The sequence below is a fragment of the Musca vetustissima genome, unplaced genomic scaffold (assembly GCF_032173495.1).
Source record: "Musca vetustissima isolate MV318-11 ecotype Yass unplaced genomic scaffold, APGP_CSIRO_Mvet_v1 utg99640, whole genome shotgun sequence".
Taxonomy (NCBI): domain Eukaryota; kingdom Metazoa; phylum Arthropoda; class Insecta; order Diptera; family Muscidae; genus Musca; species Musca vetustissima.
Genome location: NW_026873910.1, coordinates 1 through 13,727, shown reverse-complemented (window position 1 = coordinate 13,727; position 13,727 = coordinate 1). Strand labels below are relative to the sequence as shown.

The 13,727-nt window shown below is 37.9% G+C and overlaps 1 protein-coding gene across 1 annotated transcript; it reads left to right on the top strand.

The window, feature by feature from the left end:
* Window positions 1–296: 296 nt before the first annotated feature.
* Window positions 297–13,319, top strand: LOC133328989 (neuroligin-1-like; the record flags this gene model as incomplete). Its single annotated transcript, XM_061537494.1, has 11 exons — window positions 297–533; window positions 5,453–5,796; window positions 5,862–6,057; window positions 6,121–6,222; window positions 6,292–6,487; window positions 6,560–6,748; window positions 6,810–6,952; window positions 7,023–7,504; window positions 11,688–11,843; window positions 11,973–13,149; window positions 13,226–13,319. Coding segments are annotated over 11 exons (3,316 nt in total), but the record flags the coding sequence as incomplete, so codon positions are not given.
* Window positions 13,320–13,727: the final 408 nt, after the last annotated feature.

The following is a 13,727-nucleotide window of genomic DNA, read 5'->3' as shown; positions in this document are numbered from 1 at the left end:
TTTTTTTTAACTAAATCAAAACATTAGTACCAAATCAACCAGCCAACAGAGGGTGACCATAAAACACAGAAAAGAAATCAATCAAATTTTCGTTTTTACAACTAAAGCAAGATTTTGATTGATTAGAGTCAGCGGAATTCGGTGACAATTTGAAAGCATAACAAATTAATCAAATTTAAAGACATTTTTATAACTAGCTGCTCCCGTTTAATGATCGATATTTGAAATGATTTACAATTGCAAAACGTTAGCTGATTGTTTGTTGTTTTGTTTTGTTTTTTTTTTTTTTTTTGCAGATTTATGCCACCAATTACCCCCTCACCGTGGAAGACTGTACGGAATGCTGATCGTTTTTCACCCGTTTGCCCACAAACCGTACCCATACCACCCAATGGCCCTGAAGCATTGTTGGAAGTGCCACGAGCCCGTCTAGCCCAGCTGCGTAGACTATTGCCGTTGCTTAGCAATCAATCGGAAGACTGCCTTTATCTAAATATATATGTACCCTACGAAAATCGGAGGCATCGACGTGAGTATTGAGTTTTACTTTTCAAATTTATGGTAGAAGAACGTGCGAACTGTCAAAGTTTTTTTTTTTGTGTTGTATGAAATCTTCATATAGCTTTGAAATCTTCAATTCCGTAGTGCATTGCAGTTTATTGCAGTTTAAAATTACTGCAAGCATTGTGGAAATGATGATTTTATAGTAAACTCAAACATCATGGAAGTGTGTTTTTATTGATTTATATATTGTGTTAAAGAGTGTAATTGATTTATATATATATATTATATTTCTATATATACAATTATATTATATCACTCTCAGAATTTGACCGTTGTTACAATGTTCGCAATCACTGATTTAGGGGCGATGAAATAATAACTTCTAAACCAATTGAGATATTTTGGTGAATTTTAGCTGAAATTCAGCCTGTAGTTGTAGATATCGGATTATGCTTTTCAAATGCTCCCATATAACAGTACGTCCGATTTTTAGCTGAATATTATCAACATTGATCTAATATTTTATGTAGGCCCAATATTAGGATACCACTCAAATTTAAATTTTTTGGGGTTTAAATAACCAATTATCAATCATAGTGGCACAAACGGAATTTTATATATAGAATTAAATTAGTCCAAACTAGGTTTAACTGTGAAAATCCAGTAAGGAAAGTAGTAAAGTCGGACAGGGCCGACTTTATGGGTATGGGTGTATTCAAGAGAAGCATCCTAACAGACATCGCATTTTTAAAGGACAATTAACATGAAATTGGATGAACTAAAATATGTGATATTGTGCTCTAAAAATGTCCCGACTTAGAACAATTCATAAATTAGCACAAAGTCGCTCGAAAATTCATATGGGATAGTCTGCATTTCTACAGAACGCAGTTACGTCATTCTTTGTTCAATGTTGCATGTTATGCAAAATTTCATGTCAATCTGCCACACATGAGGATTTTGGGGAACCATTTACTTAAAATCGGACGGAAATATATAGGGGAGCTATATCCAAATCTTAACCGCTTTAGGTTTTAGTAACCTCTGTACGTTGTGCAAAATGTTATGTCAATCGGATTAGCTCTGGGTTTCTGGTGCACCAATAACTTAAAATCGGACTAAATTATATATGGGAGCTTTATATAAATCTGAACCGATTTCAACGTAACTTTACGATTTCAACGATAACTCAAAAGCTAATAATCCAATCGGTTCCAATTTTGTAGATGTTTCTCTGGGAGTGTATAGCTATGGTTCCTTTTGAGAATATGCATAGAATCACATTCTAAGTCGATGTATACATGTCCGTCCGTCTGTTGATGTTAAATTGTAAACAAAGTACAGATCGCATTTATGATCCGATTTAGATGAAATTTGGCACAAGTCACTTATTTGGCCCAAGAACGAAAAAATCGGTTTAGATTTAGATATAGCTCCCATATATATTTTCGACCGATTTAATGGAAATGGTGCACCAAAGTCTATATATATATTTCGATTTGCACGAAATTTGGCATACCTTACTGAATAAAGTCTAGAGTAATGTGTGTTAAGTTCCGTAAAAATCGTTTCAGATTTAGATATAACTAACATATATATTTTCGTCCGATTTAAGGTAAATGGTGCACAAAAGACCCATTATATCTATCGATTTGCTCGAAATTTGGCATAGCGGACTGAATTAAGTCTAGAAAGAAGTGTGTTAAATTTTCTGAAATTCGGTTCAGATTTAGATATAGCTACCATATATATTGTCATCCGATTTAAGGTAAATGGTGTACCAAAGTCCCTATATATCTTTCGATTTGCACGAAATGTGGCACAGCTTACTGAATTAAATCTAGAATTATATGTGTTAAGTTTCATAAAAATCGGTTCAGATTTAGATATAGCTCCCATATCTTTTCGTCCGATTTAAGGTAAATGGTGTACTAAAGTCGCTATACATCTTTCGATTTGCTCGAAATTTGGCATAGCGGACTGAATAAAGTCTAGAAAGAAGTGTGTTAAATTTTCTAAAATTCGGTTCAGATTTATATATAGCTCTCATATATATTGTCGTCCGATTTAAGGTAAATGATGTACCAAAGTCCCTATACATCTTTCAATTGTGTTAAGTTTAATAAAAATCGGTTAAGATTTAGATATAGCTTCCATATATTTTCGTCCGATTTAAGGTAAATGGTGTACTAAAGTCCCTAAACATCTTTCAATTTCCACGAAATTTGGCTCAGCGTAATGAATTGGGTCTAGAATGATGAGTGTTAAGTTTCATGAAAATCGGTTCAGATTTAGATATAGCTCCCATATATATTTTCGTCCGATTTTATGTAAATGGTGCACCAAAGTCCCTTAATATCCTCCGATTTGCACGAAATTTGGCACAGCGTAATGAATTAGGTCTAGAATTATGTGTGTTAAGTTTCCTGAAAATCAGTTCAGATTTGGGTATAACTACCATAGATATATTAGCCTGATTTAAGGTAAATGGTGTACCACATTCCCTATATATCTTTCGATTTGCACGAAATTTGGCGTAACGTACTTAATAAAGTCTAGAGTGATGTGTGTTACGTACCGTAAAAATCGGTTCAGATTTAGTCATAGCTCCCATAAATTTTTTCGTCCGATTTTAGGAAAATATCCTTCGATTTGCACGAAATTTAGCATAGCGTAATGAAGTGAGTCTAGAATAATGAGTGGTAAGTTTTGGGAAAATCGGTTCAGATTCGATATAGCTCCCATATATATATTCGTATTATTTGGTATAAATGGCGCACCAAAGTCCGTATATAACGTCCGATTTGCACAAAATTTGGCACAGCGTTTTGTTGAAATTGGTCGAGATGCAGCCATAGCTTCCATATATATTTCGAACGGGTGTCTGATTGATATTAAATTTTTAATAGTGCGGCGTACCGAATAGCGTGTATCAATTTTCCTATAAATCATTATACCCTACACAACTATGTTGTCAGGGTATTATAGCTTTGTGCAGCCCCAAAAGTTTGTAACACCGCTAAATATTGTACCGATCGTCATATCTCGACTAGCTGAGTCGATCTAGACATGTGTGCCCGTCCGTCCGTCTGTCCATTATAATTTGTAAACACGATACAGGCCACAGTTTTGGACCAATCTTCACGTAATTTTGCATGTAGGATTGGTTCTGGCCAATGAAGACCCCTATTGGGACCCCTATATTGGGAAAGATCGGTTAATATTTAGGGGATGAAATGGACCAAATACTAAATTTTTGTCGGTTTTTTGGGTCGCTCCAGAGACCGCAATAATGGTCCGAACATCGTGAAATTTTGCATGGAGAAGGGGATCGGGCCAAAGAATAAGCATGCTTGTTTTGATAAAGATCGGTCAATGTTTAGCGGGTCAAATGGACCCTGACTTTTGTGTGAAAAATGACAAATTTTGTATTCTATAGCGTATTTATTTACCCCTGAAGGACATAGACCCGAGAAGTTGATATTATATCCAAGAGGTGTGGTTGACCTTTAAATTAATACCAATTATGTTGTTGTATGTGCCCGGATGTGGGAGTTACACCTAAATATGTACAGGTATCTCCGTATTCGTATATTATTTAGTAACCCATTATCACTTTAGAGAGCGGAACTATAGCGCTGATCGCTTTGAAATGTTCAATGAGGTTCCAGTTATGGTCAAGGACAACGCCTATAATTTTCGGTGATGATCAGATAATAATTTTGGAATGAAGTGGAACGAAAACTTAATTTTTTGTGTTATTTTCGAGTCGATCTATAGACAACAAATGAAAGCCCAACATCACACCACAACCCACTGTGAAGGGAATCTGGACAGTAGCTGTACTGAATACTCGTAATATTCGGAAAATATGTCAGTGTGAGGAAGAGGTGCTGTTTACCTCTAATCGGGCAAGAGGGTAAAAATATCACGATATATTGCCCAGGCTCGGAATAAACATCCGCAGAAAATTTGAGTTGTAGTTGTAGGGTATCGTGTGGTCGGCCCCGTCCGACTATACTGCTCCGCTAACTGGTTTTGCATAAATTTGTCCCATGGTACACAGACTACTCTAAAACTGCCCGAATGAAATTAAATTTATCGTAGGTTGCAGAAAGACACGAGTATGTTCCTTCGAGGGAACATTGACATGCAATTTTAAGGATACATTTTTTCAATATATCCAAAGTGGTGAAGGGTATCATATAGTCGGCGCAGTCCGACTTTACTACTTTCCTTACTGGTTTTTCACTAGGAATCAGATATGTCAAATTATTGCCCCTTCGACGAAAAAATTTAGTTAAAAATTGAATAATGCCGAGGTATATTAAAACATGGACCTTTATACCTTCGTACCAAATCGGCGAAAAAATGCGACTAAAGCCCCCAACATAAACCCATATTGAGAATTTTTGGTAGGATTTTCTGTTCAGTGGATATATCCTATTTTCAATACCAAACATCCTAGGAGTAGTTGCGAACGGACAGACGGATATGGCTAAACGACATACAATTTTATTCTTCTCAAGAATACATATACATGAATTTAATATAAATTCCACCTTGTGATGCAGGATATAAAGAATGAAATCATTCGGATTACCAATCTCACAATTTAAATGTCCTTGGAGCACAAAAAAAACTCAGATATGAACACATTACATTTCACATTGCCTAAAAATAGTGTGATTATTTTAAAAATATTTGCCGTTTTAATCCATTCAACACCGATACAGCGGAACCGGTACGAATTATTTTTCTTGGTGTTCTTCTTATTCAGTTCTCTGAATAATGAATATTTAATATTACAAATTCATAGTTTAAAAATAATTATGAAATATAAAGTTCACCAGTTTTGTGATTGTAATTGAAATATTATAATACTTTTTTTGCTATTCCTCAATAATAGTATATATCTTCTTAATATCTTAGGTTTTGCCACGAATAGTGGAGAATCATCGGAACAATCCTTAATTCCAACCATTTTATTCATTCACGGTGAATCGTATGAATGGAATTCGGGCAATCCTTACGATGGCTCTGAATTGGCTGCCCATGGCAATGTCATCGTAGTTACAATAAATTTTCGTCTGGGTATTTTTGGTTTCCTGAAAACTGGTGGCAAGGAAAGTGCTCAGGGAAATTTCGGTTTAATGGATTTAGTGGCTGGTCTGCATTGGTTAAAAGAGAACCTACCAGCTTTTGGAGGTGATCCTCAGGCTATTACATTGTTAGGTCATGGTACTGGAGCGGCGTTGGCAAATATTTTGGCAGTATCACCGGTGTCCAGTGGTAAGTAATGCTGTGAAATTAGGTTTTCATTTATCGGCAATTGTTGTTGCATTACTTTGGTTTAGATCTCATTCAGCATGTTGCCCTGGTTAGCGGTTCAGCGTTATCACCCTGGGCTATACAGAAAAATCCTTTATTTGTTAAACGTCGTGTGGCAGAACAGACCGGATGTCATGGCGATATGCTCTATGATGATTTAGCACCATGTTTGCGTACGAAGTCTGTGGCCGAACTGTTAGCTGTAAAAATTGACCATCCCAGGTAACTGAGGATAACTCTTATGAAATGTAATATAAAATTCATGCAATCTTTTCGTATCTCTAGATTTTTAGTTGGTTTTGCCCCTTTTATTGATGGCACAGTCATATCACCCAATACCGATGGTATTGGCAAACTATCACTGCCTATTGGCTCAGCTATAGTTAGGTATGTGAACCAAGTATTTTATTTGATGGTTTAAATAACTTTCAATATTTTTTTTTTTTTAATTTACAGTACATCAGGAATTGAATATGCAAATTTTCCTAAACGTAATCTCATATTTTGCCTAACCTCAGTAGAGTCACATCTAGATCTAAGCGCTCAAGATTTAGAATTTGGTTTCAATGAAACACGCCGAGATCGCATATTAAGGACATATGTGCGCAATAATTTCCACTACCACTTGAATGAAATATTTGCAGTACTAAAGGTAAGTATTTTTAAGCCAATGAGATGAGTTTTGAAAAAAAAAATATTTTTTCTTATTTTCAATAATAAACAGAATGAATACACCGACTGGGAGAAGGCAATACGTAGCCCATTAAGTTCACGCGATGCAACATTACAATTTCTCAGTGATGGACACACTGCCTCATCTCTTATAAAATTGGGTTATATGCACAGTCTGAGAGGAGGCAAAGGCTACTTTTTACACTTCAAGCATCGTACAGTGGAAGAAGAATATCCACAGGTAACAAAAAAGACTCGAATACTTATGGTCCGCAAATTGAACGAAAATAAATTTATTTCAGCGCACTGGTTCGGTAAGAGGTGAAGATGTACCCTTTTGGTTAGGCTTACCCATATCACCCCTGTTTCCACATAATTATACAACTCAGGAGAGACAAATAAGTCGTTTAATGCTAAAATATTTGGCAAATTTCGCCAAAACTGGGTAAGTCTGCGCCCAGTAAAACAACATTTGCAAACTTAATAAAATATTGATATTTTTCATTCTTCTACAGGAATCCAAATCATTCCACGTTTTCTTCACCGCTGGCATCGACTTCAAAGTTAATAAATACACCGCCCACATCTGTGGCCTCAGCTACACTGTCCACTGACATTCACTCAAAACACAAGAGATCATCATCGTCGTCGTCAAGAGCAACATTAAATTCTGTAAATAAAACATCCTCATTATCGTCCACTTCATCGTCCAATTCAAGCTACAGCAATAGAAATGTAACATCCGATGCTATTGAAGATGTAGCTGCAGCCGCCGCTAGAGAGGCCCTCAACCTGGCCGTGCTCTATAATCAGCGACGAACAAAGCGAACCTATTTCAAACGGCATTCTCGCAGCAATTCCGATGATCAACACAACGGCAATGATTCTGGCAGCAGTGAAATTGCGAACTTTCTCAGTTCAGCTGGTAATTTGGATAGTGAAGAGATGCCGTTTTGGGATGCCTACGATGTTGTCAATCAGTTATATATGGAATTGGGTAAGTTATGGTGCAAATATTTCAGCGTTAAATTGGACAAAGAAATTAGTTGGAAAATAATGTTTCGGTTCCCATAATTCGTATACTCTCCCATCTAACATAAAGGTCTCGCGTCATTTTCGGTATTTTAGTTCCAATCGCATTTGTCCATAAAAGGGGCTATAACTCTTTACACCAGGTTTTTGGAAGGGGACTTATTTCTGTGTAGAAAATTATGAATATAGGTGCATGTTTGAAGTTGCCCCTAAATAAAGATTCCGTCCAATTATTATGTATTTTGAAGGGTTCAACCACATCTTTTCATTTAAATTGAGCTGTTTACTTTTAAAGTAGATTAAGTCCATTTTTTTGTAAATTGAACTATTTAAAGGTTTGAATTTGACTTGTTTCAAAAATTTGTTAAGTAATATTAGTTTTGTTATTATTTCTCTTTCGAGATGAGCTAAATTATCGGAGTTGCAATGAAAAGGAAAGCCAGATAGATACTACATTCCCACCACTATGCGACGCGTTTCGCCGTTGGTTAAGCGGCTCATCAGGCATATTGGGCAATGTGGCTTACAAATGTCTTTACTTGATAAGTTGTATTTATGTCGACTATTGTTCCGAAATTGCATCTACGAATTAAATTCAACCGTGTCAAGGTTCGGACATTTGGCATCACACCGAAACATTCCTTTTCAGAGCAGATTTTTCTTGTAGTGACGGACTTTTTTCCATACAGACTACAATATTTTTCTTCAATGGTATGCAACTGCATATTGTGCAACCTTAGGAAGATAAGGAGGTGGCTTTGAACGCTAAGGCGCCGGACACCAACAGATGTCATGGGAACCAGGGTTCAAATCCCAGCCGGGCTCAAGCTGAATTTTTGAGTTTTGTTTTTATGCCTTTTAGGGCGAATGATCATTCATGTAAATGTTTGTTATTAATTTCTCTTTCGAGATGAGCTACATGATCGGAGTTGCAATGGTATTAGTTTTGTTTGTGACTTTGTGTCCATACGCATTATAGAACAGAATATTTGTATCAGAACCTAAAATGGACTTAAACCACTTTCAAAATAAACGACTCATGAATCATTGTCATATATAAATGTCCCATTGTCCCGAATTTATTTGTTTTCTATTTCGGTTGAAAATTTTGAATTGGACGACTTTTAGTATGGCTGCTTTGTTAAAAATTCTGTGTCCACTGTTAGTGGAACACAGAATGGATACAGAATTTTGTTTGAAAAATGCCGATTATGGCCATATAATTTTCATCACAACACACCACAAGGGGAAGGGAATCTCAATGGTCAGTGGGCCAAATCGTTCAGATGTCAAGAAGTATTTTTTTTTTTCTTATCGAAAATTACAAACATAAGAATTCACAACTTAAAAAGTTTATAAAATGCTTAGTACTTACTTAGCTGGCTTGTGACAGAACTTTCGTTCCATAACCCGAGCTTAGAAAAGATTAACAGGCGCGTCGGTCTTTTGCGCAGTTTTTCCAATTTTAAAGACCATTTTCGGCAATGTTGTCTTCGACTTGATCTTTTCATAGTTTCCGCGGCCTTGCCCTCCTGCGTGAACCATCAACGCTTCTATATACCTTCTGGGCTGGACATCTTCATCTATTCTCACAACATGACCTAGCCAACGTAGTCGCTGCAGTTCAATCCGTCTAACAATGTCGATGTTCGAGAATAGTTGGTACAACTCATGGTTCATTCGACGGCGATATTCACCGTCAACGCAGATCGGTACATAGATCTTTCGGATAATTTTTTCTCTTAAACACTCCAACATCTGTCTCATCTGCTTGCGTAAGTACCCATGCTTCAGTTCCATACAACAGTACGGGTAGTACCAGGGTCTTGTAGAGTGTGAGTTTGGTCTGGCGGGAGGTGGCCTTGCTTTTGAGGCCACCTCCCAGACCAAAGTAGCAGCGGTTGGCCATCACTATCCTTCTCCGAATTTAAAAACTGATGTCATTCGTTTTATTTATGGCGGTACCAAGGTATACAAAATCTTTGACTACCTCGAAGCTTTAGTTCTCAAGTTCCACAGTTGGTCCGAGTCTACTGGACGTCTTGCGCGTTGATACCATCAGCTTGGTCTTATCGCCGTTTACTGCCAGGCCCACTTTGGCAGACTCCTTCTCAATTTGTTCAAAGGTGGCTGTTACCGCTCTCAGTGTTCGACCCATTATATCGATGTCATCGGAGTAGGCGAGTGCCATGTGTTGTTTGGTGTACAGAGTGCCATTTCTGTTCACCTTTGCGTCTCGTATAACCTTTTCCAGCAGGATGTTAAAAAGATCACACGACAAACTGTCACCTTGTCTGAATCCTCGTTCGATATTAAAGGGCTCCGAGAGGTCCTTTCTGCTGATCTTGTGCCACTTAAAGTTATCCTGCATAGCCGTATTAATTTTGCAGGAATTTTACACAATGGGCTGAGGTGACAGACGTTGGCCGAGTATAACTCGGGTCATTTCGGATAGTAGACCTTCTGTCGTGGAACGTCGACAAATAGGTGGTATGTGTCGATGTGTTTTTCGTGGGTCTTTTCCAAGATTTGGCGCAGAGTGAAAATCTGGTCAATGGTGGATTTGCCAGGTCTGAAGCCGCATTGGTATGATCCAATGATTTCATTGACCATTGGCTTCAGTCGTTCACACAGCACACTGGATAGCACTTTATATGCGATGGGAAGGAGACTTCTTCCTCTATAGTTGGCACATATCGTCTTGTCTCCCTTTTTGTGCACGGGACACTGGATGCTGAGGTTCCAATTATGGTGCATGCTCCTTACCAACATCTGACCACCAGTCTTGAATAGTTCGGCTTGCGACTGATTGCTATTCTGACTTCATCTTGGCTAGGTGGTATACACTCTATACCGTCATCTATTATTGATTCTGGGGTATCCACTTCACTGCTACTATTCGATACGAGAAGTTTTTCAAAATGCTCCTTCCAAATCCTCAACACGCTGTCTGTATCTGTCACCAGGTTTCCTTCTTTATCTCTACAGGAGGATTTGCCTGCACCAAAGCCTTCGGTTTGGTGTTTTACCCGTTGGTAGAATTTTCGCACTTCATTCTGACTCATGTACATCTCGATTTGCTTATGCTCACGTTTTTCTTGCTCTTTTTTCTGAAAATACGTTTCCCCTCTCTTCTTTCCTCCCGATAATTCTCCATCACGTTACGTGTTGCTACTGTCTGCAGGGTTGCCCTATACGCTGCGTTTTTCACATCAGTAGCATTACGACACTCCTGATCGTACCACGGATTTCTTGATGGTAGTCTTTGGTACCCAAGTGTTGCTTTTGCTGCAGTTTGTAGAGGGTGGGCAATTCTCTGACATTGTGCTTCTATATTATTATCGAGACAAGGGGTGCTTTCGTCAAGCAGTGGGGTAAGTGGAGCAGAGTAGACTTCTGCTATCTGTTGTGTTTGCAGCTTTTCGACGTCAAATTTCCGTGTTACATTAGATCGCACCTTTGCTGCTACATGAAGACGGATGCGTACCTTTGCTGCCATTAGGTAATAGTCCGAATCGATATTCGCTCCCCGGATCGATCGGACGTCTAAAACACTGCATGAATGCCTTCCGTCTATCACAACATTATCGATTTGATTTGTCGTTGTTCGGTCGGGGAAAATCCAAGTGGCCTTGTGTATAACGAGATGCTTGAATCTGCTGCTGCTAACTACTATGTTTTTTGCTGCCGCGAAATCAATCAACCCCATGCCGTTGTCGGATGTTTCTTCATGGAGGCTGAATTTTCCGACGGTGGGTCCAAAGATATTTTCCCTTCCGATTTTTGCATTAAAATCGTCTAGCAAAATTGTAATGTCATAATGTAAAATATGTCTTTGGTATGTTCATCTTTATCTTCGGTCGGAGCATGGGCGCAAATGAGACTGATGTAGAAGAACTTCGCTTTTATACGGATTTAAAATTCAGTAAATATTTTAAATCGGGAATGCATATAGGACATTAAAGCATTAATATTTTATATTGCTTATCAGGTTATTTTTGCCGGCTTCAAAAAAATTGCCTTTGATTCGGCATTTTTGCCGACACTGTATATAGTGGAACTACAAAAATCTTACAAAATATTAAAAAACCGCAATTAAAATCTCAACTCTTATAATAATATTCATGAAAAATTGAATTTCGTTTTAGGCACCAAAGCTGAAATTCAAAGCCACTATCGCGGTCATAAATTATCGATGTGGTTAAACCTAATACCACAACTTCATCGGCATGCAAATATGAATGATCAATCAATGAGGCATCACCAGTTCCAGGATGATCTGAATAATATGAATCTCTATGAAGGTAAGAAAATCTATATCGTGTTACGATTCTCCTAAATATTCACCATATCGAGTTACGATTCTCCTAAATATTCACCATATCGATTTACGATTCTCCTAAATATTCACCACCTCTCACTTGTTCATTTAGGTATTGTACGGCCACAAATACAAACGAAACCAGCTGATGATGATGAAACGTTATTGTTACCACGAGGTAGACCAACATCAGCACCACCACCTACATCGACGCTGGAGGCAAATACCACACAAAAGCCAAGTGGGGCTACAACAGGTGAATTAAAATTATACACAAACACATATGCATATTTATTTATCTCTGTTATTTCTTCAGAATGTGGTGTCGACGGAGCTATGTTTGTGGCTGAAATGACCGCAATTCCGCCCACGGACAATCGTTCGTTCGTTGAAAGTCGTGAAAAGGAAATGGCTACAGCCTCAACAGGACTCATAGGTAATCTAGAAGTCTTAAGACGTTTAAGTGGCAAGCAATTTCAAAGTTATACTACTGCTTTGGTAGCAACAGTGGCCGTTGGTTGTTTTCTGCTCATACTCAACGTTCTCATCTTTGCCGGCATTTATCATCAACGCGAGAAGCGGGCACGAGATGCAAAGACAAAGGAAGAACTGCAGGACAATGATAATAGTAAAAATTCCAGTATTTTGAAACTGAATGCATTGGGCAGTGAAACGGGTTCCTTTACTGGCAGCGGGGCTGGCGTTAGTGGAAAAACCACAGCGGTTTTCGGCGAATACAGTTGCTACGATGAAAAATCAGTACAGACGAAAGACGAGAAATTAATCGTCGATTTATCATCCTCTCAAATGATGGACTCTACATGGGCAGCAGCCTGCTCGACCAGTACTTTAGATTTATTGAAAACCAAACATCATCTACCATTAGAATCGAATTATCCAATTTCTTCCAATGTTGTACCCATCACCACAGAACAACCCAATGAACATTTAATGGCTGTCAGTGCCATGGAAATGGCCACCTACAATCCACTGCCACCCATGGTCAGTGGCAGTGCTGGACTAATATTGGATCCATCAATAGCTACCTCAACGGGTTTACAAAGTAAACGCGGTTCCTTTGTTGGATCTTCAGGACAATTAAATCAATATGACTTTGCTTCGGTGCAATCGTCAGATCAAATGTCCTTTAAGGATATCGAGAATGCTGTAAAAGTGTCAATGAGTCGAGGTGATGATATAACACAGGATGATGATATTCCCGAACCACCACCGCCACCAAAATCGTTTCAAAATATGCAACTTCATCAGCAGCAGCAGCAACAACAACAGCAACCACAAACAGCCCAGCAACAAACACAAACAACTTCCGTTGGCGGAAGTGGAGTTACGGCGGCAGCAAGTTAGTGGTGGTGGGATTTTACGTCAAGCTGGTACCTCATCTGGTACACAGACAGGAGGCGGTAAAAAACGTGTACATATTCAAGAGATTTCTGTCTAGATGTAAGTAAATTATAAGAAGTGATTGTAATTCCAGAATAATATGCAAATTTTTTAATGATTATTTCAAAATATGTACTAAGTAATTTATATTGATTTTTTTTTTTTTTTTTTTTTTTTTAATACTTTCCATTATTCGAAATCACTACATTATTATAGTTTAGCATATTTTTTCCATCGAGTGAATTTTCAATATTTCGTTCAATTAAGTAAGACCACAACAAGAATGGGGATGTATATTATTTTGTATATGTTATTTGTATATATTTAGCTGGCTAGTGACAGAACTTTCGTTCCTTAAGCCGAGCTTAGAAAAGATTTCCAGGCGCGTCGGTCTTTTGCGCAGTTTTACCAATTTGAAAGACCTTTTTCGGTAATGTTGTCTTCGACTTGATCCTTCCATTGTATT